Raw genomic sequence first — 26,832 nt, forward strand, 5'->3', positions numbered from 1 at the left:
TGCAGATACAGTCCGGATCGGCTGTGAGGGTACGCTAGTGTAGTTGAAAACAGAGATAGTGAATAAATATGAACGATGATGAAGGCCAGTGATGAAGATGCATCTAGCGACTTGCTGGGGACCAGCTTGATGACTCAATCACGATTTATGGCATTGTTTGGGTGGCCTGTCATCTGTGTACTACCACAGGGTCAAACACACCTTATCTGTGGTAAGCTCGAGGAAGAGCCATTCCCACAGAAGTCATGGGGTCACTGAAGCCAGGAGAGATGTGAAGAATGATGAAACTTGAATCGACTAAATTAATGTTAGTGAATTAAAATGGTCATGTTTGGATTGTTTCAAGAGTTCATAAAGAGCTAAGAATTTTGATGTTACATTGTACTGTAAGTGGTATGGATTGACCTTTACAGAGGAACTGTTATTCTAATTGTCGGATGGCGGATAGTTCAAAGAGGTGTGACACAGGGGTGCACCCGTATAATTTAGATAAGAGTTGCGATGATTAGATCCAAGAATGTGTGTGTTGTTTTCATGCCTCTGTTTTAATGTTTTGAGTCATGCAAAGTGATGTTAATTAGACGATAGGAGATACTGGGAGTTAGTGATCTTGGAAGAATAAAAGCTGGGCTTAAATTTAGATCAGGGAGTCAATGGTAAACCGATCTCTTGATGTACATTTGTATGTCATAGTGGTGAATTTCTATGCTGTTAAGACTTAGGATATTTTGTATTCTTTATACCGTGAAGACTTCTGGTATGTACCATTTGCTTACTGAATTCTTATTGCGTAACTGCAATAAATATGATTACATTTAAAATGGATACAAACAGTAGTTTTCACATTTCTGAGTAATATTCCTTTAATTATTATTTGGTGAAATGTCTAATGGTAAATGTTATTCACAATACATATAGCATATGTGGTTCGTATTCAGGAAACTAGGCCTATGTCGCATGTCACTACTTCACAGGAACTGCATTTGAACATAAACATTTACTTTTTATCAAAATGAGTTTTTTGGCAGAAAGACCTTCAGGAACATGTGAACGTTCATGTGCCTTAATAACAAACTTGTATTTGATCCATAAATCCAAATAAAATAGTTAAATGAGCCTAGTTGGTTTAGCCACAGAAAAAGTCAGAAGCCTTCCCGCTAGCCATGATTGGCTGAGATAAGATGGGCTGGACATGCCGGGAGATGAGTTTGGATTGGTGTGCATGTAGCATGCTTCTGTCTGTAAAGTGAGTTGTTCAGTATGTGTTGATAATCTTTTCAACAGTGCCATTTTTTAAAGATATAACGTTAGCCATCGAGAACTACAAAGTTTTGCTACTTTTCTCAACAACATTGATACCCTGAATTTACCAGGCGCTATCGACAGATCAGCTGGTAAAAAGTGATGGGCTACTTTCTGCACACGCCACGGTCAGTGTGAACCGGAGTGAACTGACACCACGCTGGCCAAACAAGATGTAACTACAAACAAAACAGAGTTAAATGGTTCCAGTCTGCCGTGAAGTGTTCATCCATGTATGCAAGTCAGAGTCTAACAAAATGTTCTAATATTGTCAGAAAGTTGTTTTTATTGCAAGATAAACTCTACTGTTAGCTAGCAAACGTTAGCTTGCTGGTTTGCTAGCTAACATTACGTGTATGATCTGTGTAGTAATATTATTTAAATCAGAAATCCATTTGCATTGCTAGTTACAGCCTAACGTTAGCTAGCTAACATTGAACCTAGTTTGTTAGCTTCAGCTACCTGCAGATTCATACTACAGCTATGATAATGTTTGTATTGGTAGTAGTACGAGTTGGAATTATCCCGGTTCATAAGTAGCTAGCTACATGTCTAAACAAAAGACTCCACTTTGGCCGCATTATTACATGACCCATCAAATTAGCCAGGTGTGTCTGGGGGTGATTACGGCCATCTATTTGAATTTCATGAACATGTGTACAATGTCTAAACAATAGTGACCCATCCACTTAGCTAGATGTGGCTGGGGGGTGCTTATAGCATTTACTTCACATGACCCATCAATTTAGACAAGTGTTGGGTAAGCGTAGTCTAATAATGAAAAAATATTTATACAATACTTTTTTCTGGACACTTTCTGTTTTTGATATTAATATACAAGTAACCACTTCGCTGTACCGTTTACACCTTCTGTATCCTGTGCATGTCACAAATAAAATGACCTTTCATTTAATATAGCGTGTGTTCACCAAATGGCCTCATGTGAATCCTTAAAGAGATGGATGGGGCTAAGGCTTAAGGTGTGAACGATGCTGAATGGGTGTAGACAAAGAAGAGCTCTCCAGTAGGTGTACCAAAATATTCAAGGGACATTTTCTCTAAAGTGGGGTTACAAGTTGATCAAATTTCAAGGCAGAACTACTTTCCCATTACTTTCTCAATTGCAGTGTATGACCGAATCTAGGCGGTCGGTCACATACATGCTTGGTCTCGAACTATACATCTCTGAGTCAAGGTTAACTCAATCATTTAATGCTAGGACATCTTAAAAATTGCATTGTAAACCTAGACACGTTCATCTTATAGTATTTCGAGCGGTGACATAAGGTTCGCAACCTTGGCTATTCCCACTGTATACGATTATGGGCCTCTAGCATTCATATGATAATGAAGTTAGATGGCATATCATAGTAGGGTCAGAGACCCCTACAAACATTCTCTGTCATCCTCAGACAAACTGAATTTTCACTATCCTACATCAGTGCTCGACTTGGACTGATATAGGTTCCGGTACTCATTTTGGGTGCCGGTAGTATTTATATTAAGGTGCAGGAGCTCCACAATACCTTTGAGCTAATATTCTATAAGAGAAACATGAGCTCAAGCAGTAGAAGATTTGAGGTGCCGGTACTCAAGTTCCAGTGATCTCCTGCCCAAATCAAGCACTGGTCTACATGTTGAGATTATTATGGATAAGAGCAGGAACATTTTTAAAATGTCAGCCTAGAATCAATCATCATGTCACCAGAATAAGACCCTCCATACCCTGGACCCAAACTGTTACAGACATATATCCATCCTGCCCTGCCTATCTAAGGTCTTCGAAAGTCAAGTCAACAAACAGATCACTGACCATCTCGAATCCCACCGTACATTCTCCGCTGTGCAATCTGGTTTCCGAGCCGGTCACGGGTGCACCTCAGCCACGCTCAAGGTACTAAACAATATCATAACCCCCATCGATAAAAGACAGTACTGTGCACCCGTCTTCATCGACCTGGCCAAGGCTTCGACTCAATCACCATATTCTTATCGGCAGACTTAGTAGCCTCGGTTTTTCCTAATGACTGCCTTGCCTGGTTCACCAACTACTTTGCAGACAGAGTTCAGTGTGTCAAATCGGAGGGCATGTTGTCCGGTCCTCTGGCAGTCTCTATGGGGGTGCCACAGGGTTCAATTCTCGGGCAGACTCTTTTCTCTGTATATATCAATGATGTTGCTCTTGCTGCGGGCGATTCCCTGATCCACCTCTACGCAGACAACACCATTCTGTATACTTCTGGCCCTTCCTTGAACACTGTGCTATCTAACCTCCAAACGAGCTTCAATGCCATTACAACACTCCTTCCGTGGCCTCCAACTGCTCTTAAATGCTAGTAAAACCAAATGCATGCTTTTCAACCATTCGCTGCCTGCACCCGCACGTCCGACTAGCATCACCACTCTGGATGGTTCCGACCTAGAATATGTGGACATCTATAAGTACCTAGGTGTCTGGCTAGACTGTAAACTCTCCTTCCATACTCATATCAAACATCTCCAATCTAAAATCAAATCTAGAGTCGGCTTTCTATTCCGCAACAAAGCCTCCTTCACTCACGCCGCCAAACTTACCCTCGTAAAACTGACTATCCTACTGATCCTCGAGTTCGGCGATGTCATCTACAAAATAGCTTCCAATACTCTACTCAGCAAACTGGATGCAGTTTATCACAGTGCTGCCATCCGTTTTGTTACTACAGCACCTTATACCACCCACCACTGCGACCTGTATGCTCTAGTCAGCTGGCCCTCGCTACATATTCGTCGCCAGACCCACTGGCTCCAGGTCATCTACAAGTCCATGCTAGGTAAAGCTCTGCCTTATCTCAGTTCACTGGTCACGATGGCAACACCCACCCGTAGCACGCGCTCCAGCAGGTGTATCTCACTGATCATCCCTAAAGCAAACACCTCATTTGGCCGCCTTTCCTTCCAGTTCTCTGCTGCCTGTGACTGGAACGAATTGCAAAAATTGCTGAAGTTGGAGACTTTTATCTCCCTCACCAACTTTAAAACATCTGCTATCTGAGCAGCTAACCGATTGCTGCAGCTGTACATAGTCCATCGGTAAATAGCCCACCCAATTTACCTACCTCATCCCCATACTGTTTTTATGTATTTACTTTTCTGCTCTTTTGCACACCAGTATCTCTACCTGCACATGATCATCTGATCATTTATCACTCCAGTGTTAATCTGCAAAATTGTAATTATTTGCCTACCTCCTCATGCCTTTTGCACACAATGTATATAGACTATTTTTTTCTACTGTGTTATTGACTTGTTTATTGTTTACTTCACGTGTAACTCTGTGTTGTTGTCTGTTCACACTGCTATGCTTCATCTTGGCCAGGTCGCAGTTGTAAATGAGAACTTGTTCTCAACTAGCCTACCTGGTTAAATAAAGGTGAAATAAAAAATAACATAAAAAAAAATATTTATAGGAAAGGAGCATCAATATCACTTTGCACTTTCACCACCCTGTGAAGTGGCCTAATAAACTACATGGTTTCCCGAGTCGTATCGCGTGACTCCAAGTTTACTTCGAGATGGTTATTATATCAACATTTATGCATAAAGGCATTTCCACCCACATTTATCGCATAATTAATTTTACCGACAAAAAGATCTGACCATGTCGAACGAACAAATTCTGTCAGTATTTATAAAATTGTATCATAGCTGTCGTGATTTATTTTAATTAGATGACTTTACTCGTCTAAAAACTGTGGATGGAAACGTGGTTAAAGTCATTAATAGTATCTTCAGCTCCTGCACAATTTGCCCATTCAGAGTGGACTGTCACTCATCTACCTACAGTAGGGTGTCAGTCTGCCTCTGCTTTGTCCATGTCTAGCACAGAAAAATCCAGGGAATTAATAAATATAGAAAGAGAAAGGGAGGGGAAAAAAGGGAGAGCGAAATAGAGACAGAGAAAGAGAGAGAGACAGCTATGGAAACAACCCTGGTCTTACAGCCACCAGTTATTACCATTGTACCAGTCAGACAGTTTAGCCATTGAGTGGAACATAAGGAAGGTAAATGTATACCTAAATAAATAATTAAATCAACAGACATGCTTACTTTGCCTTGAATCTGAGCAGTAGCAGCATCTTTCTGGCAAGTGTGTTTCTGGTTTGTGTGTCTTTAACAAACTGGATCAATCCACTGTCGTAATCAATGCAGTCGCTTCAACAAATCTCCATTCAGCAACAGTAGGAGTAACAGACTGTTCCCACGCATCAACAGACAGACAGACACCACAAAAAGACAGTAATCTGTTTCATATCTGCCTTCACCAGACGGTACTACGACCATCCTAACAGATGACAAAAAATCCTTCAAATTATCAGTCTTTTGCAAATGTTTTTCATCAGTTTGGACACATTTGGACTTCTGTCTGTCATCACCTCAGTTCCGTTTTCTGCAATTTCCCTTTGATTGTTTGTGAAAAATATCATTGGAATATAATATATTTTGTCATGTATTATACGGCATTCTGTACCATTTCCACAGTCATTAATTATAATCTAAGCTCACTACTTTATGATAAATGTAAATCTCTAGTGGAATATACCACATTTGCATTCAATTTCCCAACCTGCTCAACCAATAAACAGAGTTTGATTTCCAGGCTGTACAACATGGGAGGCTGTCTTAACCTCATCCATTTTGATTTATTGTGGGGAATGTATGTACAGTGCATTCGGGAAGTATCCAGACCCCTTCCCCTTTTTCACATTTTGTTACGTTACAGCCTTATTCTAAAATTGATTAAACATTTTTTCCATCAATCTACACACAATACCCCATAATGACAAAGTGAAAAGAGGTTGTATTAAACATAAATGTATTAAAACATAAAACTTTACATAATTATTCAGACCCTTTGCTATGAGACTCGAAATTGAGCTCAGATGCATCCTGTTTCCATTGATCATCCTTGAGATGTTTCTACAACTAGAGTCCACCTGGGGTAAATTCATTTGATTGGACATGATTTGGAAAGGCGCATACCTATCTACTTAAGGTCCCACAGTTGACAGTGCATGTCAGAGCAAGAACCAAGCCATAAGGTCGAAATAATTGTCCGTAGAGCACTGAAACAGAATTGTGTCGAGGCACAGATCTGGGGAAGGTTACCAAAAAAATGTATGCAGCAATGATGGTCCCTAAGAACACAGTGGCCTCCATCATTCTTAAATGGAAGAAGTTTGGAACCACCAAGACTCTTTCTATAGCTGGCACCTCGATGGTCAATCTGACAGAGCTTCAGAGTTCCTCTGTGGAGATGGGAGAACCTTCCAGAAGCACAACCATCTCTGCAGCACTCCACCAATCAGGCCTTTATGGTAGTGGTCAGACTGAAGCCACTCCTCAGTAAAAAAAAGGTACATGACAGCCCGCTTGGAGTTTTCCAAAAGGCACCTAAAGGACTCTGACCATGAAAAACAAATCCCAAATCATATCTTATTGGTCATATACACATGGTTAGCAGATGTCATTACGAGTGTAGCGAAATGCTTATGCTTCTAGATGCGACTATGCAGCAGTATCTAACAGGTAATATCTAACAATTCCACAACAAAACATAATATCTAACAAATTCCACAACAAAACCCACACAATCCAGTAAAGGAATGGGACAAGAATATAGAAGTATAAAATATATGGATGAGCAGTGACAGAGCGGCTAAGATGCAATAGATAGTAAAGAATAGATAGTGAATGATATTATATACATATGAGATGAGTAATGCGAGATATGTAAACATTCTTAAAGTGGCAATATTAAAGTGACTAATGTTCCATTTATTAAAAAGTGGCCAATGATATCAAGTCTGTAGGTAGGCAGCCGCCTCGCAGTGCTAGTGGTGGCTGTTTAACAATCTCTCTCTCTCTGTCTCAGCTTTGATGCACCTGTACTGACCTCACCTTCTGTATGGAAGCGGGGTGAACAGGCAGTGGTTCGGGTGGTTATTGATATTTTTGCCTTCCTGTGACATTGGGTGTTGTAGGTGTCCTGGAGGGCAGGTAGTTTGCCCCCGGTGATGCGTTGTGCAGACCGCACCACCCTCTGGAGAGCCTTGCGGTTGTGGGCGGTGCAGTTGCCATACCAGGCGGTGAAACATCCCAACAGGATGCTGTTGTTGTTGCGCTGTTGAAGGCACTGTTGTGCCTTCTTCACTACACTGTCTGACCGTGGACGATTTCAGTTTGTCAGTGATATGTACACTGAGGAACTTAAAACTTTCCACTTTCTCCACTGCTGTCCCATCTATGTGGATAGGGGGGTGCTCCCTCTACTGTTTCCTGAAGTCCACAATCATCTCTTTTGGTTTGCTGACATTCAGTGAGAGGTTATTTTCCTGACACCGCACGCCGAGGGCCCTCACCCTGTAACGGTTTTGACTTGAGGTTATTATTTATAGGGGTGCCTGGTAGTTTGTGCCTACCAGAGAAAACATTGGTTTCTCCTTTTGGTTTGGGAGGGAATGAGTCCCATCTGGTCCGTCAAGTCTACACCAATACAAAGGACTCATGTAAAAGTCAGGATGGAAATACACTTTTATAAACCCTTAAAACATTGGAAAAAAATTCAAAAACAACTGTATTCTTTTGCGTGGGTTGTATTACAAACATAAATGAACACATACACATAACAATATAACAAACAATGAGCTCTGGTTCCTCCAGAAATGTCCTGTACCTCAGGCCTAATAAGAGTCCAGCCCGGTAAAGAAGTTCAGGGAACTCAAGTGATCTTAGTCACACAATGTTTGTCCGTTCATACAAGTGTAGCGTAAACCCAGTATCAAATCATACAATCAAATAACAATTATTTTACCACACAACCATCAAGCGTTTCAACTCTTAAGTCCTCAACTACAACTAACTACATAAATCATCATGGTATAATACATCACACCAAAACAAATGAAATACCGTATACAAAAAGGTTGTAGTCAGTCGGTCAGTCAGACAATCCAATCCGCCAACAGATCTCCAGCGGAGAAAGGCCACGAAGAACAACGGAGAGGTGTAGTTCACGGACACAGAGAGTGGAGCCGATCCTGGGTAAACTCTCTTAGGCTACAAAACACACTTTTAAAGGCAACAAAACAAACGGAATAGAGAAGCTTCGGAACTGAGGGTTGAACACATCCTCCTTCACGTCTCCATCACAAGCCCACTTTTGCGCAGCTGATGCTGGCTATTTAATTGGGAATTAAAGGGGAAGCGCCCTATTGGAAGGAGAAGCACAGACGGTTAAGAAAAATTCAGGGCCGTCACAACCTCCTCCCTGTAGGCTGTCTCGTCGTTGTTGGTAATCATGCCTACCACTGTTGTATCGTCTGCGAACTTGATGTTTGAGTTGGAGGCGTGCATGGCCATGGAGTCATGGGTGAACAAGGAGTACAGGAGGGGGCTGAGAACACACCCTTGTGGGGCCCCAGTGTTGAGTATCAGCTCGGTGGAGATGTTGTTTCCTACCTTCACCACCTGGGGCGGCCCATCAGGAAGTCCAGGACCCAGTTGCACAGGGCAGGGTCAAGACCCAGGGTCTCAAGCTTAATGATACATTTGGAGGATACTATGGTGTTGAATGCTGAGCTGTAGTCAATGAACAGCATTCTTACAGAGGTATTCCTCTTGTCCAGATGGGATTTGGCAGTGTGATGGCGATTGCATCGTCTGTGGACCTATTGGGGCGGTAAGCAAATTGAAGTGGGTCTAGTGTGACAGGTAGGGTGGAGGTGATATGATCCTTGACTAGTCTCTCAAAGCACTTCATGATGACAGAAGTGAGTGCTACGGGTAGTCATTTAGTTCTGTTACCTTAGCTTTCTTGGGAACAGGAACAATGGTGGCCATATTGAAGCATGTGGGGACAGCAGATTGGGATTGATTGAATATGTCTGTAAACACACCAGCCAGCTGGTCTGCGCATGCTCTGAGGAAGCGGCTAGGGACGCCGTCCCGGCCGACAGCCTTGTGAGGGTTCAAATGTTTTACTCATGTTGGCCACAGAGAAGGAGAGCCCACAGTGTTCGGTAGCGGGCCGCCTCGGTGGCAGTGTATATTCCTCAAAGCGTTGTTTAATTTGTCTGGAAGCAAGACGTCTATGTACACAACGGGGCTGGTTTTCTTTCTGTAATCCGTGATTGTATGTAGACCCTGCCACAATAGTCTCGTGTTTGAGCCGTTGAATTGCGACTCCACTTTGTCTCTATACTGACACTTTGCTTGTTTGATTGCCTTACGGAGGGAATAACTACACTGTTTGTATTTAGTCATATTTCCAGTCGCCTTGCCATGATTGAATGTGGTGGTACATGCTTTCATCTTTGTGCGAATGCTACCATCAATCCACCGTTTCTAGTTAGGGAAGGTTTTGATAGTCACAGGTATTAAACAGTCCCCAGGGCTAAATTATGAAAGACTGTAGTAACGATAAGCTCCGATGTGATCTGTTCTGCTTTCGCTACTGGAGAAATTAAGAAAATAACTTTCCTATTTATTATTGCTGCATGAACGTTATCTTGCACATTTTATCTCACCAACCGTTTCTAATTTGCAATAAGATGAAGACATTCGTCTATGAAGCATTTTCGCTATTCCCAATCCAGAAGAGAGACTCCTCTCGTGCAGAGCCTGTGTGTGTCTCGCACACATCACACACACACCTTAATTAGCGAAGATGGCGGAGAGAACTAAACGTTCAAAAGGCCACAAGTGCAACAAGATTTTTGCTTGTAAGGGCGGAAACACAATCAATCTGTCCAAACATCTATGGAAAGTGCATCATGTACAGGCAGAGAAATGCAGTTTTCGACTGCCTAGCTCGTAGTTCATCCCTCGTTGCCCGATCTACTTTCGGTATATATGCTAGCAGCCTGGAGCCCACACACGGAGTTAACTCAATTATGAGAAACATGGGGTCATGATCAAAAGTAACCATTAGCCAGCTGATTTAATTTAGGTACGCACCCATAGCTAAATTATCACCCATTTAAAGATTTTGCTACTTTTTTGTTAAAGTTCCAGCTACAATGAACCAACCCACTCCTCCCTCTAATACCGCTGGTCCAAGCCAAAGACAAGCCCAAAGCCCCTTCACGCTGGCAGCTAGTGTGAGGATGACTGAGGAGAGGGTGAATGAGTGCCACCTAACCGTGACCAAGTTCATAGTGAAAGGCCTAGACCCCTTTGACACAGTGGAGTCCAAGGCCTTTAGGTAACAGTCAGTCAGTAATATTGAGTTGTATTCATTTTTAGGTTATAGTAGTATAAAAGGGTTGTATGTTAGTCCCATCACTCCACAACAACACAATAAATCAATAATGATTAAAAAAAAAAAAAAATTAAAAAAAAAAACTTGTTGAATTAACTGTAGAGAGATGACAAGGCACTCAACGCCAAATATACCCCTCCCTCCAGGAGTTACATCAGCGACACATTCATTCCTACCTGGTATGGTGTAGAAAAAGCCAATATGATCACTGAGCTGAAGGACCTGCCAAAGCTGGCCATCACATTCTACACCAGTCTCTGTCAGGACCACTCTCTCACTGTTACAGTGCACTACACAAGCCAGGACAGTTTAAAACAGAAAGTCCTCCACACCAAGGCAGAGTACAAATCGCAAACTGGCGAAGTAGTGGCAGAGGAGATCTCAGACATTCTGGAAGAGTTATAGATAGAGCCGAGCAAGATTGTAGCTGTTACTGTTAATAATGCTGGCAATATAGATGTTGCCATCAAGAGGTTACACATCCTAAAAATAGGATGCTTTGCGCACACATGTAATCTGGCAGAGCAGAAAATCTACAAAATGAATTCCATTGTTAAATCAGAGCAGTGGTCTTGAAGGAAATGCGGCAGCTCCTTGGTAAGAAGCCAGTTCAATCTATTAAATTATTATTCTGAAATTCCCACATTTAACAATTTCATTCAACATTCAAGTGTGTGGTAATTAAATGTACTGTATGTTATTTTTTGTTGTCGTTTCAGGCATTTCGCAACACTCACTCATCCTTGATGTCAAGACCAGATGGAACTCTATCTAATGAGAGAGAGATTCATGGAGCAGTATTCAGCGATCCAACCAGCAGCCTTGAACCCACGACCGTGAAAAGCAATGGCCAAGGACAACCTGGACCGTCTGAAGGACGAGGACTTCCATAAGGCTGAGGAGTTTGTCCAGCTCATGAGAATCCTCTATACATCCACACTGTGTGTGTCATGTGAAAAGAATGCCACCTGTGGTCAGATCATACCCATCCTCCAAAAACTGGAAGAGAACTTCACTGTGAAGCATGAAGATACAGCGTTTGTGGCAACCATCCAAGAGAAGGTGTGGGAGACCTCTCTGGGCACTATCAGGATGAGGACATTCAAGCCTTCCTGCATGAGGCCACAGCAATGGACCCCAGATTTAAAGGGAGGCCGGTGAGTGACACCACCTGGGACAGGCTGAGGAAGGCAACTGTTGAGGCCAATGTGACAGAAGCAACACCAGGGCTGTCAGAGGAGCTGGAACAGACAGACACAGAGCACCAGCAACAGGAGGAAGAGTCTGAAGGAGAAGGGGGTATGGAGGAGACAGTCCCTCCATTGTACAAAACAAGGAGTGCCTTAGAGGAGCTGTTCTCAGAGGAGGACGGAGTTGAGGTTGACGATCCAACAGGACACCTCGTCCCTCACCGAGCGTGTTGACCTAGAGGTTGAGCTCTACAAAGGCCTGCCTCCCATCCCCATGGCTGAAGATCCTGTGATGTGGTGGTGGGAGAAGAGAGCTACTCTGCCCCTCCTGACAAACAGCACAACAAGCTACCTCTGTGCTCAAGCCTCCTCCACGCCTAGCGAGAAGGTATTTTCGATTGCAGGGAACACAATAAGCCAGGAGAGGTCCCGACTTCTGCCAGAGAAGGCAAATATGCTGATCTTTCTCCAGAAGAACTGCTAGTCCTTTTGCAGCCTACCTTCAAACTCCACCCGTGTTGCTCTATACCACTATTTTCTTTCGCAGGAAAATATTGTTCATTTAATTTGTTTTACATTTCCATCATCATGTCACGTTCTGACCTTTCATTTCCTTTGTTTTGTCTTTATTTAGTATAGTCAGGGCATGAGTTGGGGTGGGCAGTCTATGTTTAGGTTTCTGTTTCGGCCTAGTATGGTTCTCAGAGGCAGGTGTCGTTAGTTGTCTCTGATTGAGAATCATACTTAGGTAGCCTAGGTTTCACTATTGGTTTGTGGGTGTTTGTTTCCGTGTCTGTGACCACACGGGACTGTTTCGGTTTGGTTTTCGTTCATGTTCACATTTATTGTTTTGTATTTCTTAGTGTTCAGTTTATGTTTTATAATAAACGATATGGACACTTACCACGCTGCGTTTTGGTCTGATCCCTGCTACACCTCTTCAGATGAAGAGGAGGAAATCTGCCGTTACACATCACAACATTAGAGTCTATAATAGTGATTTATTCAAAACATTCCTGTTTCTTTAGCTGTAAATAATTATTTTACATTTCAGAAAAAAAGCAATGTTAATTCTGTTCTTAATGTTTAGTTTTTTTTGTAAAAAATTACGGAAAACAAACCAATAAGAAAACCGTTAAAGTACCGGATCGATAAGTAGTATTGGTAAGAGTAGTAATAGCGTTAAAATCTTAACGATACCCATCCTTATAGTGGGTACAACATCTCCTATACACTTCCTTATAAACTCGCTCACCGAGTCAGCGTATACGTAATGTTATTATCGGAGGCTACACGGAACATATCCCAGTCCACGTGATCGAAGCAATCTTGAAGTGAGGAATCCGATTGGTCAGACCAGCATTGGATAGACCTAAGTACGGGCGCTTCCTGTTTTAGTTTCTGCCTATAGGAGGGGAGCAACAAGATGGAGTATTTTTCAGATTTGCCAAAAGGAGGGCTGGGAGGGCCTGTATGCATTGCGGAAGTTAGAGTAGCAATAGTCGAGTGTGTTACTTGCTTGTGAACAACAATCGATATGCTGATAGCATTTAGGTAGCCTTGTTCTCAAATTAGCGTTGTTAAAATCCCAAGCTACAATAAATGCAGCCTCAATATATATGGCTTTCAGTTTGCATAAAGTCCAGTGAAGTTCCTTGATGGACATCTTGGTATCCGTTTGCGGGGGGATAAACACGGCCGTGACAATAACCGAGGACAGTTCTCGTTGGAGATAATACAGTTGGCATTTGATTGTGAGAAATTCTAGGTCAGGTGAACAAAAGGACTTGGGTTCCTGTATGTTGTTACAATTACACCATGAGTAGTTAATCATGAAACTTACACTTCCCCCTTACCGGAGAGATGTACATTTCTGTCGGTGCGATGCACTAAAATTACTTGGCTGTATGGACTCCGACAGCATGTATGTTACAATCCCGGAAATCTCTTTGGAAAGCAACTCTTACTCAGATTTTGTCGACTTTGTTAACTAGGGACTGGACATTAGTGAGTAATATACTTGGGAGTGGTAGGTGGTGTGTGCGCATCCCGAAGCCTAAATAGAAGACCGCTCTGGGACAATCTCCTCCGGCGGCGTTGTTTTGGGTCGGCCTCTGGAATCAATTCAAATGCCGTGGAAGATACAGACAAATGATCTGCGCTGGTAAGTTCACGTCTCTCTGATATCCAATAGTTCCTCTCAGTTGTATATAATAACACTTCAAGTTTTCTGGGCTAACAGTGTAATAAATAATACATATCAAATTAAATACTCCACAGTTCCCTAAGGACTTGAAGCGAAGCTGCCATCTCTATCGGCGCCATCTTGCAACAAAGTACTCTGGTATGATGAAACCAAGATTGAACACTTTGGCCTGAATGCCAAGTGTCACGTTTGGAAGAAACCTGGCACCATCCCTACAGAGAAGCATAGTGGTGGCAGCACCATGCTGTAGGGATGTTTTTTAGCGGCAGAGACTGGGAGACTAATCAGGATCGAGGCAAAGATGATCAGAGCAAAGTACAGAGAAATCCTTGATGAAAACCTGCTCCAGAGCGCTAAGGACCTCAGTTAGGGTGAAGATTCACCTTTCAACAGGACAACGACCCTAAGCACACAGCCAAGACAACGCAGGAGAGGCTTCGGGACGAGTCTCGGAATGTCCTTGAGTGGCCCAGCTAGAGCCCGGACTTGAACCCAATCTAATATCTCTGGAGAGACCTGAAAATAGCTGTGCAGCGATGCTCCCCATCTAACCGGAGAGCTTGAGAGGATCTGCAGAGAAGAATGTGAGAAACTCTCCAAATACAGGTGTACCAAGCTTGTAGAGTCATACCCAAGAAGACCTGAGGCTGTAATCATTGCCAAAGGTGCTTCAACAAAGTAATGAGTAAAGGGTCTGAATACTTATGCAAATGTGATTAAACATTTTTATTTTTTAAATACATTTCCAAAAATGTCTTAAAAACCTTATGGGGTATTGTGTATACATTGATGGAGGGGGGGACAATTTCATCCATTTGAGAATAAGGCTGTAACGTAACAAAATGTGGAAAAAGCCAAGGGGTCTGAATACTTTATGAATGCACCGTATACTGCGGGTTGGTTCAGTCTTTTTCTGAGTGGTAAAAACACACATTTCATACCAACTCCATCCCTCCCGTTTATTTTCACAACAATACCAACCTCGTCTGATCACGGTAGACACCAAAACAGGTCTCAAAAAGCTGGTTCAGAATTACAATATCTAATTTGGTTCCATCTGAAATCAAAAATACATTCAGAGTCAATAGAAGACAGTCTTTGATGGTTGGATTAAATCTCTCTCCCCCTCTGTCTGTCTCTCGGTCTGTCTCTCTCTCTCGCTCTCATATCAGTGCATGTTGTTACGTGCACCCAATACCAGACAGACTGTATGGTCTCTCATTCTTCTCCACTGAATTTGTCATCGTCTTCACTGATTCCCTTTCATCGTCCTCCTCTTTCTCATCAGTATTCCAAGGGGTCAAAACTAGGAAGACATGTGCACTCTTTATTTTGCTCCCTCCCTCGCTCACTGTTTCTTTCCCTCTCTCTCACTAACACAAAATCTTGGAAGAATACTACAGTCCAAGCTGCTTCATTGTATCCATTGTCTATAAATGGTGTATTGTGTCTTGTTAGAAATTAACCTCTCTCCATGGGATTCAATATTTTGATTATGAAACACGTTGATTTCAACAAAGAACATTTCTGTATTTGTATTGCAAATCCAAAGGAAATTACAACCTGCTTTTGTCAGCACGTCTCTCAAAATGTGGTCTCCAGCTAGTCACCCACCCATGCATGCACACTGCACAAGGTATACAGCCCCATTTTGGTGGCCTCTGATACATTATAATGCCATGATTCCATCTGAAATACACAGCAAAATTATTTAATACTTGAACAACTTAATCTCCCAGTTTGGTAAAATGAATTGTGGTATTGTGTAGAAAGACAAACATTTAAATGACTGAAAATGCATGAATTCAGTGTGTTGTTAGTTGTTTGGGATATTGCCTACATCTATACTGCATGATCAGGACTATTTTCTAAGTAAGATAACCCTTTTTAACAATAAACCTGTCTTCTATTGATATTCAAGATATTCATATCTACCATTTTATTGCAAGTTATGAATTGCCTCAATGATGTTTGTTTTTCAAATTCTGTATTTTATTGGCTCTGTGGCTGTGGACACTAAGGGTAAGCGAACCAATGTGTCATTTTTTTTTATTTGGGTGAACTCTCTCTTTGACCTGTCAATCAGTTTGACCTGTCAATCAATCACTGTGATTGGGATTGTCAGGGGAGGGGGCAGGATGTTTGTCAGTCACAGAGTTGGTATGGTTGTCAGTTATTGTGGGTGGGAATAGCCCCCCAAAAATCTTCTAATTACATTTATTGAGGCAAAAACCTAAGAAATGAGGCTGTATTCTATCAAGTAAACATACATTCCGTGTTTACAAAGCAATATAGAATTGCAGGAAACTGGTTCAGGGGGTGACCCCCAGACTCCCACCATAGTGTGCACCCACACTTTTATACAAAGTCATGCTTTCATGAATAGACCTACAGGTATGAATGAAGAAAGAAGCAGTTGTTAAACATGGGCTTTGCTACACAGAAAGCAACAGTTGGCAACTCCATAGTCAGCACTTCATTCAAATCAGTAGGCCTATATTAATATCTTTAATAATACCATATAATTATCATTAGCTTTTATAACCGTCAATTTTATATCATATTTTGGTCCAGAATGAGGCTCTCTCCAATACCTACTGTTCCTTCAGTGAGGATTCAACATCTTCCTTGAATGTTTTCATAATTTATCTGCAGATAATCACCGAAAAACAGTAATAGCCTACCATTATGCAAATTAGGGAGCCAAACTAATGGTCCTCACACCTATGCAATTCGGTTCCTGACATTCACCTAAAAGAGACATTCAAAAATAGCTGTTCGTTCACAAACAACCCATCACTAGGCTACACTGACTTCACTTTAGTGGTCACTGGAAAATCTCGACATGAGCTTGAATCCTAAGAAAATACACACAAGATCTTTAGTTTACTTGTCCCAACGCGATACCATGGACTTATAACTACGTTGTTTGATTTATGAATAGCAAAGGGATATAGGAGTTTGACTTTATTCAGTTCGGCACCTTTTATAATCTAGTCAACACAATCAAAGCACAGTAAACACAGTCAATAGCCTATGCGGCCCAACTCCTTGGCTTGCTAAATTAAACACGCAAAATAAATTAATGTGCCACAAAACGAGAATTAAGTGGATTTCAACTCATCGTTACCACTTACATTACAAGGGACGTATAAATTCACTCACAGGAGACAAAGAAGCATCATGCTTTCTCTTCTCTCTGAAAATAAATTTGACTGCAGCCAACCACAGTGCACAAAAATAACACAGGTACCGAGAGGCGGGACAGGCAGCAGATTGACAGACCAGCAGAGTTTCCCTGTCATCGCTCCATTTGTATAAGCCCTGTCAATAGATCACTAGAAGATGCATCATTTCATTCACTCTAGGGGGAGAAGGCTATAAGGACTTTTTTGACTAGAGAATTGAAACTTTTAAATGAAAAGAAGTCAAGTTAATTTATGAAGTGGAAAAAGTATCCGATTGCCAATTGATCTGTTAATGGCCGTTTTGCCGATTACTGTTATTCTTATTGTGTTACTTTTTATTATTACTTTTTATTTTTGTCAACTTGGTAAACATTTTCTTAACTCTTCTTGAACTGCACTGTTGGTTAAGGGCTTGTAAAGTAAGCCTTTCACTGTAAAGTCTACACTTGTATTCTGCGCATGTGACAAATAGTTTGATTCGATTTGGTCGGCGCCTTGGGAAACCGCTGATCATCCATAGCCTGTCATTACTTCTACTTCTAGAATTCCAACAAAGCCAACATCAAATTACAAAAGAAAATTCCACAGCACAGCACCCTACATCTGTGATTTGTTCACTAGTTAGGACATCTACTTTGTGCATGACAAGTGCTTTTTCCAACAATTGTTTACAGACAGATTGTTTCACTTATAATACACTGTATCACAATTCCAGTGGGTCAGAAGTTTACATACACTAAGTTGACTGTGTCTTTAAACAGCTTGGAAAATTCCAGAAAATGATGTCATGGCTTTAGAAGCTTTTGATAGGTTAATTGACATCATTTGAGTCAATTGGAGGTGTACCTGTGGATGTATTTCAAGGCCTACCTTCAAGCTCTGTGCCTCTTTGCTTGACATCATGGGAAAATCAAAAGAATTCAGCCAAGACAGCAGAAAAAAAATTGGAGACCTCCACAAGTATGATTCATCCTTGGGAGCAATTTCCAAATGCCTGAAGGTACCACGTTCATCTGTACAAACAATAATACGCAAGTATAAACACCATGGGACCTGGCAGCCTTAATACCGCTCAAGAAGGAGATGCATTCTGTCTCCTAGTGATAAACGTTCTTTGGTGCAAAAAGTGCAAATCAATCCCAGAACAACAGCAAAGGACCTTGTGAAGATGCTGGAGGAAACAGATACAAAAGTATCTATATCCACAGTAAAAAGAGTCCTAAATCACATAACCTGAAAGGCCGCTCAGCAAGGAAGAAGCCACTGCTCCAAAACTGCCATAAAAAAAGCCAGACTATGATTTCAAACTGCACATGTGGACAAAGATCATACTTTTTAGAGAAAGGTCCTCTGGTCTGATGAAACAAAAATAGAACTGTTTGGCCATAATGTCCATCGTTATGTTTGGGGGAAAAAGTGGGAGGCTTGCAAGCCGAAGAACACCATCCCAACCGTGTAGCATGGGGGTGGCAGCATCATGTTGTGGGGATGCTTTGCTGCAGGAGGGACTGGTGTACTTGACAAAATTGATGGCATCATGAGGTGGAAAATTGTGGATATATTGAAGCAACATCTCAAGACATCAGTCAGGAAGTTAAAACTTGGTCACAAATGGGTCTTCCAAATGGACAATGACCCCAAGCATACTTCCTAAGTTGTGGCAAAATGGCTTAAGGACAACAAAGTCAAGGTATTGGAGTGGCCATCACAAAGCCCTGACCTCAATCCTATAGAAAATTTGTGGTAAGAACTGAAAAAGCGTGTGCAACCAAGGAGGCCAACAAACCTGACTCAGTTACACCAGCTCTGTCAGGAGGAATGGGACAAAATTCACCCAACTTATTGTGGGAAACTTGTGGAAGGCTACCTGAAATGTTTGACCCAAGTTAAACAATTTAAAGGCAATGCTACCAAATACTAATTCAGTGTATGTAAACTTCTGACCCACTGGGAATGTGATGAAATAAATAAAAGCTGAAATAAATCACTCTACTATTATTCTGATATTTCACATTCTTAAAATCAAGTGGTGATCCTAACTGACTTAAGACAGGACATTTTTCTAGGATTAAACATCAGGAATTGTGAAAAACTGAGTTTAAATCTATTTGGCTAAGGTGTATGTAAACTTCTGACTTCAACTTGTATGTATGTATGACTGAATGTGTGTGTGTGTGTTAGTAGCAGCAGCATGGTTGGGAGGGGGCGGCCACCATGGACCCAAGGCAGCAGCCCCAACCCCACAGCTTGGGGACGATAACGTAACCGCTCCCCTCCTCACTACACCATCCACGCATGCGTGCACACACACACAGAATGGGGGGCAGGTACCCTACCGGTTAGAGTGTTAGGCCAGTAACCGAAAGGGTGCTAGTTCGAATCCCTTGAGCAAGGCACTTAACCCTAATTCCTCTAGGGTTGGCGTGGATAATGGCTGACACTGGCCATGACCCCACTCTCTGAGGGTGTCTCTTAGGGGGAGATGGGATATGCAAAAACACATTTCCAAATCACACATGCATATTAATACACACTTTTACATGTGTGAAATAGGACAAATATAAGCACTAACCACCTGACCACATGTTGCTTATATTACAGGGACCACTACATTACTTAATACCTCAATTACCAAAGACAATGGCTTAATTATAGAGTGGCATGAACATCAAACGTGGACCGTTACAATGAATTGAAAGGATGGTAATGGAGATGGTAGTTTCTGTTCAGGGCTCCAGCCAGTCAGTCATAGGACGCATCCCAAATTGCACCCTACTATTCCTATAGTGCACATCTTTTGACCAGAGCTAAAGCGGTTAGTGTTTAATGGTATCCCTGTGCGTCACAGTTGGAATTCACTTATTGTAGCCTACATTATGCGTTGAGGTACAGCTGTTTCAAATCCCCGAGACGACTAGGTGAAACATCTGTTGAGGTGCACTTGAGCAAGGCCATTTCTCCCATAAGTCACTCTGGCTAAGAGAGTCTGCTAAATGACTCAAATGTTAAATGTAATTGGTATACTACTGTATGTTTCATACATTTCCTTACATGAGTTTGACGTTGTGTTGACACCATTAAATTATATTACGTTTCTGTACTGTGTTGCTACACTAAAGCAAAACCTATTGCTGATGTTGAACAACATGGTAGGGCAAAATAGTGATATATGTTGGACCACCCTGATCCCTGGTATTGTGGCAGATAGAAACAGCTAAACAGACTACAGGCTTTCATTTATAGCAATTTACTTCATGTCCATGCATAGAATAGAAAGGTACAGGCATGGAGACCGACGGTCCTGTACTGTATTCAACATTCAAGTGACAGCTCAAAAGTAAGTGAATAGAATTAATCAATTAAATTACAAAATCAATAAAATCTATTTAAAAGTGGATACCCATCTCAGCTTCAGGCTAAATGGTTCACTCCCCATGAATAGAAACCTAATACCTATCAGCAAGCAACCCACACCCAGGAAATTAAATTACATTCATCCAGTAGCGATGATTCCTCCTCACTACAATTATACCATATTGTACTATGATTACATTCTCCATTGTAAATTCAAATCACACACACATTCTAGGAAATGAATTACTGAAGTAATCAAAGTCTATTCAAGTGAAGATTACTTAAGTGTCTGAAAAAAAGTTAGAAGACCAAATTGACCACAAAACTATCGGTTAGCGGCATGTTATGTTAGTAAATGTAATCTTAATTCCTTATTGCCCTTTTGAAAATACTTTCATTTGGAGTAATAATCATACAATTTTGAGAAACCCTTGAACAATTAACCTTTTGAAATGTTAATTGCCTTTATGTCCCCTTCAACCAAAGTGACTGCAGCTAAACCTGCATTTTTTACGACGTACAGTGCATTCAGAAAGTATTCAGACCCCTTGACTTGTTCCACATTTTGTTACTATACAGCCTTATTCTAAAATTGATTAAATATATATGTTTTTCTAAAATATACATACAAACCCTATTAATGACAAAGCGAAAACAGGTTTAGACATTTTTGCAAATGTATATAGAACTTTTTTTTATATATACAAAATACCTTCATTACATAAGTATTCAGACCCTTTGCTATGAGTCTCAAAATTGAGCTCAGGTGCATCCTGTTTCCATTGATCATCCTTGAGATGCTTCTAAAACTTGATTTGAGTTCACCTGTGGTAAATTCAATTTATTAGACATGATTTGGAAGACACACACCTGTCTATATGGTTCCACAGTTGATAGTGCATGTCAGTGCAAAAACCAAGCAATGGGGTTGAAGGAATTGTCCGTAGAGCACCGAGACAGGATTGTGTCAAGGCACAGATCACGGGAAGGATTGAAAGCATTGAAAGTCCCCTAGAAACAGTGGCCTCCAACATTTTTAAATGGAAGAACTTTGGAACTGCAAAGTCTCTTGCTAGAGCTGGCCAAAATGGGAGAACCTTCCAGAAGAACAACCAGCCCGCTAAGAGTTTGCCAAAAGGCACCTAAAGGACTCTGACCATGAGAAATAAGATTCTCTGGTCTGATGAAACCAAGATTGAACTCTTTGGCCTGAATTCCAAGCGTCACGTCTGGAAGAAACCTGGCACCATCCCTACGGTGAAGCATGGTGGTGACAGCATCATGCTGTGGGGATGGTTTTCAATGGCAGGTAATGGGAGACTAGTCAGGTTCGAGGCAAAGATGAATGGAGCAAAGTAGACAGATCCTTGATCAAAACCTGCTCCAGAGGGTCCAGGACCTCAGAGTGGGGTGAAGGTTCGAGGTCCAGCAGGACAACGACTCTAAGCACACAGCAAAGACAACGCAGGAGTGGCTTCAGGACAAGTCTCTGAATGTCCTTGAGTGGTCCAGCCAGAACCCGGACTTGAACATGATCTAACCTCTCTGGAGAGATCTGAAAATAGCTGAGCAGCAATGCTCCCCATCCAACCTGACAGAGCTTGAGAGGATCTGCAAAGAAAAATGGGAGAAACTCCCCAAATACAAGTGTGCCAAACTTTTAGCGTCATACCCAAGAATACTCGAGGCTGTAATCCCTGCCAAAGGTGCTTCAACAAAGTACTGAGTAAAGGGTCTGAATACTTATGTAAAATGTGATTGGTTTTTATTTTTAATAAATTAGCAAAAATTTCTAAACATGTTTTAGATTTTTTTTTAATTATGGGGTATTCTGTTTAGATTGAAAATAAAATAGATTTAATACATTTTAGAATAAGTCTGTAACGTAACAAAATGTGGAGAAGGTCAAGGGGTCTGAAAACTTTCAGTACACATGTAAGATTTTCATTTGAGCCAATTTAAACCCGCAACAATAGGAAATGTGAATTATTACATGGATTATAATTCATGTGCAGTTTTGTATGGGTTGATACATTTTTCATAAGGGAAAGTTAAGTAAAATTTCTGAAGTGGAAATTACAAACTTCTAAAGCCTTTTTAAACCTCAAATGCACTATAAAGCTTTACATTTCCTGCATTGCAGGAAAGTTCTCCTGCAACGGGGTGATTAAATATAGATCCTACATCTATACATATGACTCCTTATCGATCTCTATTCTTCTCATAGACTGCACGTCCATGCCAAGACTTGAATCATTGCGTGTCAAAGACAGACACTTTCTGACAACTGAAGTAGTTTGAAGATTTATGATTGCTAAACCATGGTATTTCATTGTAATATTTTTTTTGTTAAATGGTTATCAATAAGTTATATAAAGACAACAGGCAGGTGACTTACTGCATTAAGATGAAGATGATGAGTGTGAAGCCTGCCATGACGATGAAGGGCATGCCAGGGAAGGTGGGCAGGGTCAGAGGGAACAGGCCATTAAACATCACTGCTGCAAACATAATACATGTGGTCTCCACAGACGCAGAGAAGGAGAACATCGCACCTGCAGGGTCACAAAAGAAACACGGGTTTATGCAGAGCCTTAGGTTGACAGAGTGACATCAACTGAACTCATTCATGAACGTTGCAATAGTTGTTGAAACTCTCCAAATATAAGGCTCTGAGTTTGCAGTTGTTCTAAGTTTGAAGACACAAATTAGTCTAAGCATTGATTTCTGTGTTACAAATTAGTTTTTTTGGTGTGACTGTAAAATAAAATAGTTGACTACCCTAGAAAAGAAGAGTTTAGACTACCAACAGAGGTTTAACTATGTAATGTTTTCAGATGTCTGTACTTTCATTGAAAGCATTGTTTAAGTACACACAGTCCAGGTTGAATAACTTTGAACATGAAGACAAAATTTGATTTGATATCATTGTGTATGTCACATGCACTGAATACAACAGGTGGTAGACCTTCAAGTGAAATGCTTACTTACAAGAGATTAACCAACAACGCAGTTAAGAAAATACCACAAAAAAAGAGAAAACCAAATAATTAAAGAGCAGCAGTAAATAACAATAGCAGGGCTATATACAGGGGGTACCGGTACAGAGTCAATATGCGGGGGCACCGGTGTCGAGGTAATTATGTACATGCATGTAGGGTTATTAAGGTGGCTATACATAGATAATAACAGAGTAGCAGCAGCGTAGAGAGGGGTGCAAATAGTCTGGGTAGCCATTTGATTAGCTGTTCAAGAGTCTTATGGCTTGGGGGAAGAGGCTGTTTAGAAGCCTATTGGACCTAGACTTGGCGCTCCGGTACCGCTTGCCATGCGGTAGCAGAGAGAACAGTCTATGATTAGGGCTACTGGAGTCTTAGACAATTTTAGGGCCTTCCTCTGACACCACCTGGTATAGAGGTCCTGGATGGCAGGAAGTTTGGCCCCGATGTGATATACTGGGCCGTACGCATTACCCTCTGTAGTGCCTTGCGATCGGAGGCCGAGCAGTTGCCATACCAGGCAGGAATGCAACCAGTCAGGATGGTGCAGCTGTAGAACATTTTGAGGATCTGATGACCCATGCCAAATCTTTTCAGTTTCCTGAGGGGGAATAGGTTTTGTTGTGCCTTCTTCATGACTGTCTTGGTGTGTTCGGACCATGTTAGTTTGTTGATGATGTGGATGCCAAGGAACTTGGAAGCTCTCAACCTGCTCCACTACAGCCTCATCGATGATGAGGCAGCTCTACCCTTTAGCTCAGTGCGAATGTTTCCTGTAATCCATGGCCTCTGGTTGAGGTATGTACGTACAGTCACTCTGGGGACGACATTCTCTATGTACTTATTGATAAAGCCAGTGACTGATGTGGTATACCCCTCAATGCTATCGGAAGAATCTCAGAACATATTCCAGTCTATGCTAGCAAAACAGTCCTGTAGTTTAGCATCTGCTCATCTGACCACTTTTTTTATATACCGAGTCACTGGTGCGTCCTGCTTTAATTTGACTTGTAAGCAGGAACCAGGAGGATAGTTATGGTCAGATTTGTCAAATGGAGGGCGAGGGAGAGCTTTGTACACGTCTCTGTGTGTGGAGTAAATGTGGTCTAGAATTTTTTTCCCTCTGGTTGCACATTTAACATGCTGATTGAAATTCGGTAAAATTGATTTAAGTTTCCCTGAATTAAAGTCACCGAACCAATAGGAGAGCCGCCTCTGGATTAGTTTTTTCCTGTTTGCTTATGGCGGAATACAGCTAATTTTGTGCGGTTTTAGTGCCAACCTCGTTCTGTGGTGGTATGTGGACAGCTACAAAAAAATACAGATGAAAACTCTAGGTAGATAGTGTGGTCTACTGCTTATCATGAGATACTCTAACTCAGGCTAGCAAAACCTAGAGACTTCCTTGTACATTGTGCACCAGCTATTGTTTACATAAATGTGTCGGCCCCTCCCCGTGTCTTACCAGAGACTGCTCTTCTGTCTTGCCGATAGAGTGTATAACCAGCCAGCTATATGTTCTTAATGTCATCGTTCAGCCACGACTCAGTGAAACAGAAGATATTACAGTTTTTAATGTCCCGTTGGTAGGATATCCGTTCTTTCAGTCCGTCCCATTTATTTTCCAGCGATTGAACGTTAGCTAGCAGACCGGAAGGCAAGGGCAGATTAGCCACTCATCGCAAGGCACCCCGATCTTTTGCCTCGAAATCTCAGTTACCTTCTGCAGCAAATCACGGGGATCGTGGCCTGGTCGCGTGTCTGCAGTATATCCCTCACGTCCGACTCATTGAAGAACTCCTCGTCCAATTTGAGGTGAATAATCCCGGGTTCTGATGTCCAGAACCTCTTTTCGGTCACAAGAGACGGTAGCAGCAACATTATGTACAAAACAAGTTAAGAACAGAGCGAAAATAAATAAATAGCATGATTGGTTGAGAGTCAAAAAGATGGCAGCCCTATCCGGCGCTATCATGAATGACATAGTATTGCTCTGCGATGTTGTGACTGTGCTTATGTAACAGTATAACTTTAGACCGTCCCCTCGCCCATACCCGGGCGCGAACCAGGGACCTTCTGCACACATCAACAACAGTCACCCACGAAGCATCGTTTCCCATTGCTCCACAAAAGCCGCGGCCCTTGCAGAGCAAGGGGAACCACTACTTCAAGGTCTCAGAGCAAATGATGTCACCGATTGAAACGCTATTTAGCGTGCACCACAGCTAACTAAGCTAACCGTTTCACAACCGTTACACTTACAGTACCAACTAGAGATGCATAAGATGAATATGGAGCAGAGGGAGGGAAAGCTTAAGTGGTTCCAACATGGAATACTTATTGATCTGAGAGAGAGACTGGCTGCTAGCTACGTACTTTTTTATGTCAACTTAAAAGTGGCAGTGCAACATGCCTTTAGAATAAAAACAATGGGAAAACAAAACATTGTTTCTTACAGGGAACAAATGGTACAGGTTGTACATAAATGCAACAGCAGGCTTTGCATTTCACATAATTATACAGGGGCATTTCAGTAGCTAAGTATCGAGACAAGGTAGCTATTTAACTCTTGAAAATCTTGATTGCTATTCAATGTTATTTTGCCTGCAAGAACAGTATCATTACTAGTGGTGCAATGATTTGAGAAATAATACAAATGTTACCAATCTTTCAATGCAGGTATACATTCTACATAGTATTGTTTCAATAAAATGACTGAATAAGAGAAAGGAATAACAAAATGTTACTGTGCATCATTTGTTCACCCAACCATTCTCTGATGTGGCCATGATGGACTTATGGAGAACACGGAATATCCACGAGGCTGCTGGCCCTTTTCTCTATGCTGAGGATGTCAAGGTTCATCAAAATATAATAACATGCATATTTCTCTCAGGAGTTGGACTTGAGGAACAGGGAACATTCTGGGTCAAAAGTCCAATGTTAAACTGTCTCTTCATTTCAGTCACGTTGAAGTGTAATGTAAGGTACGCCTTGCAACTTATTCCGCTTGCTCTTTAGGGGGCTAGGTCAGGTTACTGTGAGGCACTTTGTGAACACTTGATGTAAAAAGGGCTTTATAAGTCAAATGTGATGGAGCAAATGTGGTGGAGCTCAAGACCCACCTTGTTCGTCTGGCTCTACGATGGTGGAGGACAGAGAGCGGATGACAGCCTGAGTGATGCCAGCAGGGGCAGACACCACAGCCACTGGGGGGGGGGGAGAGACAGGAAATGGCAGGGGAGGACAGACAGAACAAAATGAGGACAGACAGGACAGAACAGGAGGACAGGAC

At 41.7% G+C, this 26,832-nt stretch overlaps 1 protein-coding gene across 2 annotated transcripts in view; it reads right to left on the minus strand.

Annotated features, from left to right (window-relative positions):
- zgc:174356 (uncharacterized protein LOC100137120 homolog) overlaps positions 1-26,832 on the minus strand; it is a 42,305-nt gene that overhangs the window by 6,093 nt on the left and 9,380 nt on the right. The window contains exons 6-8 of one of the 2 annotated variants that reach the window (XM_024419962.2): positions 26,663-26,746; positions 22,937-23,093; positions 14,813-15,053 (exon numbers count right to left, since the gene is read on the minus strand). In XM_024419962.2, coding sequence (XP_024275730.1) covers positions 15,011-15,053; positions 22,937-23,093; positions 26,663-26,746 — 284 coding nt within the window. In that variant the 3' untranslated portion in view covers positions 14,813-15,010. Of the gene's footprint in view, positions 1-14,812; positions 15,054-22,936; positions 23,094-26,662; positions 26,747-26,832 lie in introns of those variants that run through there. The other variant, XM_042329964.1, reaches the window with a different exon arrangement.

This window comes from Oncorhynchus tshawytscha, linkage group LG11 (genome assembly GCF_018296145.1).
Source record: "Oncorhynchus tshawytscha isolate Ot180627B linkage group LG11, Otsh_v2.0, whole genome shotgun sequence".
NCBI classification, from domain to species: domain Eukaryota; kingdom Metazoa; phylum Chordata; class Actinopteri; order Salmoniformes; family Salmonidae; genus Oncorhynchus; species Oncorhynchus tshawytscha.